Source organism: Priapulus caudatus, unplaced genomic scaffold (assembly GCF_000485595.1).
Source record: "Priapulus caudatus unplaced genomic scaffold, Priapulus_caudatus-5.0.1 Scaffold2257, whole genome shotgun sequence".
NCBI lineage: Eukaryota > Metazoa > Priapulida > Priapulimorpha > Priapulimorphida > Priapulidae > Priapulus > Priapulus caudatus.
In genome coordinates, this window is record NW_014579318.1 from 16,720 (window position 1) to 24,573 (window position 7,854).

Genomic DNA, 7,854 nt, shown 5'->3' on the forward strand with positions numbered 1-7,854 from the left:
AGAAGAAAATGACGAAAGAATGTAACATTTGAAGTGACGAGTTAGCTCTGAATACACCCTATAATCACACATGGCAATGCATAATAACTCTATGGAGATGTCGTACAGATGTAAGCAGAAAATACATCTCGAACTGTCAGACTCACATGTAAGATCAGCTTGACTCTGTGAACAAGCGAGCACACTGCACACATGTGAACTGGAGCAGTGTAGAATACCAATTAATGCAACTCAACTGTTACCGTTTCTTTCCAAAGTAGAAGCTGGACTAGGAATTAATTAAAAAAGTCTTCATATCTTTAAAGTATACAACGGGAGTGTGTTATGTTTGAGATTTTTTGGTGTTTTGAACCTATACTTAACCTGTGGCCATGAAAACTTTTTGTAACCTTTTGTAAGTAACTGTACGTTTGAACACTGATCTAATAAAACGCATTCATAATATCAATGTCTACCGTCAAAGTCAGAACCCTGTGTTACAGGTTGATATTATTGAATTTGATCATGTATAGTATACATAAATATGAGTACAGTAGTATCAGGGGTTAATAATGACAAACATTTGTCATTATTAACCCCTGGTAGTATGTATAGCTACGTCTACACAGCAAACCTTAACTCGAGTTAAGCGTCTACACGGGGCCTTAACTCGAGTTAAGGTAACTCGAGTTAGCGTTAACTCGAGTTAGCTTAACCTCGCCAGTCGATCGAGGTTAAGCTAACTCGAGTTCCCCTAACTCGAGTTAAGGCCCGTGTAGACGCTTAACTTGAGTTAGCTTAACCTCCACGATAGGCGGCAGCACTAGTACGATGTACTTACAAACGCACGCACGCACACTTAAACACGCACGCACACACTCATGCACGCACGTGCACACACACACGCACGCACGCACGCACGCACGTGTACGTGCACACGCATGCACGCACGCACGCCTACGTGTACATGCACACGCGCGCACGCACGCACGCACGCACGAACGTGTACCTGCACACGCGCGCACGCACGCACGCACGCACGCACGCACGAACGTGTACCTGCACACGCGCGCACGCACGCACGTGTACTTGCACACGCACGCACACACTCATGCACACACGTGTACATGCACACGCACGAAGAGCTGTATGATATATACTTTGTACACACGGGTAAAACTAACAGCTACTGTCCTAGTCTACCACGTCTACGTGAGCAGAAGCACCTTGACTGCATGGAGTATAGACGATCTACACCGTCGACGAAAAGCGATTAGATAGGTACTGCTAATGTGTCCTGCTTTGCCAACTTAGCGATTCCAGGCAGTCAAATAGTATCATATTTACCAATCTACTGTGTTGGTCGGTGTTAGTATCGCTTGGGGCGTAATGGCCTACCTTACAGATGGTCATATACAATACTCTGTAGTGTTTGCGAGTGCGGTCATCTCGGCGCATTATCACTCAAAGACAATTAATGAAATTCAGTCGATCTTATGTGCATAAAAAGTTGGTAACCGGCAAGTAGCTGGTACGTAATACCAAATCATGATCTCAATATTTCACTTTAGCGGCTACGCCATGCCTTTTACATGGTCCTATTCTCATTTATAGCGTATACTGGAACAGGAATCTTAGCGCGTTATCTCTCAAAGGCATCGATATTCGGTCGATCCTATATGCTTAAAAACGTGAGGAGCCGGTCAGCAGTAGGTGCGTATCTCACATCCCAATCTCAATACATTAGCTAATAAAAGATATAATGAAAGATGGTGATCGTAAAGCAGAAATAAGGAATTATGTAGAAGCGACATTTCCGTAAGTAACAACCGCATTACACATAGAACGCGCTGAATCGAAATAAGCCAGAGCCCTTAGTGATAGGCCTATACATGCGTAAATGAGCGAGTAAAGTAACCGAAATGCAAAGGGAGATACAATAGATTAGTTGACAAGAGAATAAATGTAACAAGGGCAACTTTGCATCAGAAAGTCAACGTGACTGTAGAGCAATGGCGCTGCAAAATACAAACATACAACAACCGAAAGTATAATACATCAGAAAGTACGAAGCACTGAAAGAACAGCTGACAATTTATAAGCGACGCCCCAACAAGGTTATGTATTTTATTTACTCGTACATATACTGTAGGCACGAGGTTTGCATTATTTAAATCAGTTTAATAACCTTGCATACGACTCCTGTTAAAATTATAGGCTAGCAGATTATTCTTGTAAACGAGGGCAGATGGAATGTGTGAAACGGGAGTCTTCCACGTTCGGGGGGGGGGCATGTTGAAGCCGGCAGCTGAGCTGTTTTGTTGTGCTGGGTTTAGCAGGCGTGATCCAGGCATCGCAACCGTCGGTGTTGTTCATGCATGGTATCCATATCTGTTTTTGCACCGGTTGGCACGGCCGTGCAAGACCTCTCCCGGAGGAGGGTTGGTACAATAGGGTATACCCCACGGCTAGTAGCTACGCCAGGGGGGGGGGTGGACGGATTGATTGCCAAACCTGACTCTGGCTTTGTGTATGAGGAGATGTATTTCTAAAACAGGGATCTGCTGCGCCTTTCTCGGACAGCCTCACAGGTTACAAGTGATGGTTTTCCTTATTGGGGGGGGGGGGGTTCGTGTAAGACTAATCTAAGACCTTATATATATAAGACAACGCAAACGGCATTCGTCAGTCTTAATCTTGCCCTGCGTGTGTGCGTGCGTTGTGACATTGTCGTATCAGTACGTGAGTAATTCCGTTGGCTTAGGGTTCTTTGCCACTATATCTATCTTGATTTAATTTGTACTATCTTAGTGAACTGTCTTAATTTCTAGTACATGAAATAATCTTTTCTTATATTTCTGAACGTAGTTTCTTATAGCTGTGTAGAGAAGCACTTAGTTTGCACTGTTTGTATTTGCGACCCTTCTTGTGCTATCGTACTATTTTTTATTACTGCAGAGCTTTCTCGTAATGAATCTATTCTGCTGTGGCACTGTCTCACTCTCTTGTTCTTTTGATTATAAGTGTTAAACAGTTTTTATGCACTTCTTGGTAAGGACGTAACAACACCCGCTTACAATTACAATATAATATTTTATTTGTAAACATTGCTTTTTATTAAGAAATACATTTTAGAGCTGTGAAATCTGGTCGATAGATATCGGCGCTAAAATAATAATCTTAATTTTTCGAAAAATAATGTATACCTCTCGCGCCAGTGCTTGCGGCATACTTGGCAACTTGTATAAGTCGGATCACCCCCCCCCCCCCACACACACACACACACCTTCCGCATTACGCTATTACCGGTAGGAAAGTATACTTGTCTCAATTTCTAGCGAAAGACGAGTAGAATGATATATCTGAAAATCCCACCTATCAAAGACACATGTCTAAGCTATGATCTGTTCCAGTGTTGAGTTTAATAACGTGCGTTTAGTTTCATTAAATTCGAAAATAAGCAGGCGCGCGTATCGCGGTTATACCGACGCGTGTTGGTATATGAGCCGGCTATACGCGGGGCTACGGCGTGGTAGGAAAGAATTACTTGCTCCCATTATCTCGCGAACAAGTCCGGGGGATATTCTTAGAAATCTTGCCTTATCATAGACACATGTCTTAGCTTATGATTGTTGTGTGAGTGCTGAGTATAATAAAGCTGCGGTTAGGATTAATTAATGCGAATATTATAAGCTAATGTGAAATTAGAAGAGCTAATTGCGGAGGGTCGCAGCAGGAATATATATATATAGCAATATATATATATATATATATAATATATATATATATATTATATATTATATATAGTATAGTGGGTCTTCGGCGGTGTCGACCGCCGTCACCAAGGAAGCGCGTTCCTGTCGCCCGTTGCCGCCAGGGATGCGGCCACGCTTCTTCCCTCTTGCCTGCAGCACGTAAGCTAATAATATATATATATAGTTTTCATAACTTTATCTATGATTCGTTAAAAATTAATAAATGTGATTTTGTATAATATTGTATGTATGTGTATTGTATAGGAATTTTACAATTAGGTAATAGTTTGCAACCGTGGTAATTTTAGTATTTTACCTGATAATCATTTTAAGTATCTGTCGAACAACAATAATTAATTCACAGTTTTGAGGTCTGCAGTGGTGGGCGGCGGCTTTGAGCGACGAATGGAGGGTGCGTACAACCAGCTAGGAAACAATCAAATGCGGCGGTACTCGCCATTACAGCCACCGTATCCGCCAATCCTTCGTCGACACTGTCGCCGCGAGCCGCACACACAACCATAGAAAATATTGTGATTCGCAAGTAAACGAAATGCACTGCAGGTAATATGCTAATTCTCATAGCATAACAAATTGTTAATTAGCGGTTTTTGCATATTCACCACAATTCATACATCAACATCCTGCACTGTCCGGACCCACGTATGTAGCCACGAATAATCAGTGGCGTTTGACGTTCGGGGGGTCGAGGCGTTCTACCATGTATATGCTGTGATAGCGATTCATCAGTGCTATCCGCTGTAAGCGTGTGTTATATTCTATTACAGCATATAATTTGATATCCACACAGTAATGCGCGGTATAATTAGTCACTAGCGAATGCTTCGTTGTAAGTCATTGATAACAAAAGAAATAGTCGACACAGCAACAACTTGTGTGTACTTTTGGTAACACAATTTTATAGCAGGCATTTATAAATGGTATTTTGTTTCGATGTAATGCGTGATTAGAGTCTCGTGTATCGAATTTGCAAATAATTATATCACGAGTAGTTAAATAACTGTTTAATTCTGATTCATGTTGGCGAAGTATAAATTGAATTTGATGATGATTCACTCATATCATATATAACCGAATGAAATATTTTTTAAGCAGGATGGTGGCCGCATGACCCTCCGCAACTCCTAAGTCCGGATTCGTCGATTTTTTTCATAACAATATTTTATAGTAACGAATATTGCTTGCAGCGCACAAGTTAGTTTAGTCCACATTAGGTGCTTTTTGACAATTCTTACAGTTCTTGTTTCAAGAAGCTATATCAGTTGGAATGATGTTAAGATTCTGCAGGAATGTTTTTCACTCTACGGCATCTCCACCAAATGCCGTCTTTACACCTCATGGTTGCGTTCTACATTTGCTGTAATTGCAATGCCACATTACAGTCAGTTCCGTTTGCTCGCAGAAAACGCCGATTGTACGGGCACGTCCAAACAGTTTTCAACCGATCGCATCCATGTCATTGCTGTGCAATGACGATTGCTATACTTATAATAAATACGTACTTTTGCGAAAGAAAATTGCCACACGTTCGTAAGATTTTCCAGAAAATGTCGATTTCAACGTTATGAAACTAACCAACTTTGATGCAGAACAAAAACAAGCATATTCATGATAACTTTCCGCATGTTCTACACAATGTATATGCAGAAGCCTTTGACAACATAAAATCATAGAATCTTTTGAACTGTTTTGTCAGAATTCTCGATCGTTTCTCTGTTACGAGTCTTTGTACGTGTCTCTGTTATATCCTAATATTTAAGTAATTATATGTTTCGGGATTTTCTCTCCAAGTTGTGCCTAGGCGTTTTCCCCTGAGCAACGTCGGGTACAACAATTAACATAACAAATCAGGTATGCACGAGAGAGATATTAAGCCAGAATATCAAATAAGAAACGTTCTATTGAGTGACGTGTTTTAAATACGTCTTAGTTGACGTTACACACTATATTCAACTGTGTTAGTTGTGATGTGATACTAATTGTGAAACACTGACCAACTAGAGCTTTTTCTTCACAAGCGAAATCTACATAGTAACTTACTGTAAAGGGAATATACAGTGTATAACGACACCGTGCAAGCGATGGGTTTAAAAGATCATATTATACAATGAAAATGTGACGCTTTGATATATGAACTGATTTTACTTCGATAGGGAAGACTAGGTTGCATACCAACAGCCGAGCGAGCTTTTAAGAGTGAGCTGCGCGATATCCCCATCATTATAGCCATCGCTTAATCATCAATTAGATGGCGTAAAACACTCTTATACTCCAGGATCTTAATTACTTACGCAGTTGTAAAATATGGTTTGTAGGTGTCGCCAAGCATTGTTTAATACACATGAAATGAGATGCATTAGAAAGGGTTGCAGGGTGCTGTCAGGAGCTAAGACTTCAAGAAGTCAGAGATGCGGGATTGCTTGGTGTACGTAAGAATATTATATATACGGTGATTTGTTGTTAGTGTTTGTTTATAAGGCTGGTTAATCCTGCTTTTGTAGAAATAACAGTCAATATCCCTGCACAGTGTGGATGCCACTTACGCACCAAGCCCAGGAGAGACCATAAGATAGTTTTACAGCAATGTTTGTGGGCGAGGTGCATAGTTGCTTTTGTAATTATTTAGGGGAAGCGACCACCTGGTGTCCTGGTATCAGGAGATCAGACCGGTTACCCGGGTGTCAGGATATCAGACCGGTTTCATCATAACAGCAGGTATATATAATCACACCATTAACGTTCGTAACATCAGTCTGATACGAGAACACCACACGGACGTTCAGTGACTTCATTTGGTAAACGGATGTTTCTTATATTAATTCAGTATATTTAGTTTTGTGATATATTATGTGCTTGACCTTACAGTCGTTAAATGACGCGTGATGTTTAGATGATATTAATTCGATGTTCAGAATAAACAGTTATATTGCAAACATAGAGAGGGCGCGTTTTTGTTCTACATCAATACGCGGTGTTCAATGCATTGATTTCTATTCTCTTTACTAATTTGTAGGAGAGCGTCTTATAGGACGTGAATTCTACAAGTGAGACGATCCAGGCTGTCTTCGAAGCAAAACACGTAGTCGTAACTTGAACGCCAGACAGGGTAGACATATCTGACGTGTGTGACCAGTACGTGGCAGCTTTCCCAGAAGCACGATGGAGTACGTGAGAATTAATTCCGGGACAAATCCATATGAGTGCGAGCTGTGTGATGCTGCCTTCTCATTTCTGAGTAGTGCGAAGGTACACATGAGAAGTCATACGGGAGAGAAACCGTATAAGTGTGCGCTGTGTGATGCTGCCTTCACATTATCGGGTAATCTGAAGACACACATGATCACTCACACGGGAGAGAAACCATATAAGTGCGATCTGTGTGATGCCGCCTTCACATTATCGGGTAATCTGAAGACACACATGATCACTCACACGGGAGAGAAACCATATAAGTGCGATCTGTGTGCTGCCGCCTTCACACAATCGGGTACACTGAAGACACACATGAGAACTCACACGGGAGTGAAACCGTATAAGTGTGATCTGTGTGTTGCCGCCTTCACAAAATCGGGTAATCTGAAGATACACATGAGAACTCACACGGGGAAGAAACCATATAAGTGCGATCTCTGTGATGCTACCTTCTCCCGTCTGTATAGTGTGAAGACACACATGAGAACCCACACGGGAGAGAAACCATATAAGTGCGATCTGTGTGATGCTGCCTTCACATTATCGGCTAATCTGAAGAAACACATGATCACTCACACGGGAGAGAAACCATATAAGTGCGATCTGTGTGATGCTGCCTTCACATTATCGGCTAATCTGAAGAAACACATGATCACTCACACGGGAGAGAAACCGTATAAGTGCGAGTTGTGTGATGCTGCCTTTCCACAATCGGGTACTCTGTATACACACATGAGAACTCACACGGGAGAGAAACCGTATAAGTGTGATCTGTGTGATGCTACCTTCACATTATCGGCTAATCTGAAGAAACACATGATCACTCACACGGGAGAGAAACCATATAAGTGCGATCTGTGTGATGCTGCCTTTGCACAATCGGCTCACCTGAAGACACACCTGAGAA

The 7,854-nt window shown here is 41.6% G+C and overlaps 1 protein-coding gene and 1 long non-coding RNA gene across 2 annotated transcripts in view; one reads left to right on the forward strand and one right to left on the reverse strand.

Moving 5' to 3' along the window:
* The window catches only part of LOC106818460, a 15,814-nt gene extending 9,393 nt beyond the window's left edge, over positions 1-6,421 (forward strand). The window contains exon 3 of the long non-coding RNA XR_001395225.1: positions 6,382-6,421. This is a non-coding gene — a long non-coding RNA (uncharacterized LOC106818460). The remainder of the gene's footprint in view (positions 1-6,381) is intronic.
* An 893-nt stretch (positions 6,422-7,314) lies between these two features.
* Positions 7,315-7,854, reverse strand: part of LOC106818459 (zinc finger with UFM1-specific peptidase domain protein-like) — a 4,216-nt gene continuing 3,676 nt past the window's right edge. The window contains exon 2 of the mRNA XM_014823165.1: positions 7,315-7,331. Coding sequence (XP_014678651.1) covers positions 7,315-7,331 — 17 coding nt within the window. The remainder of the gene's footprint in view (positions 7,332-7,854) is intronic.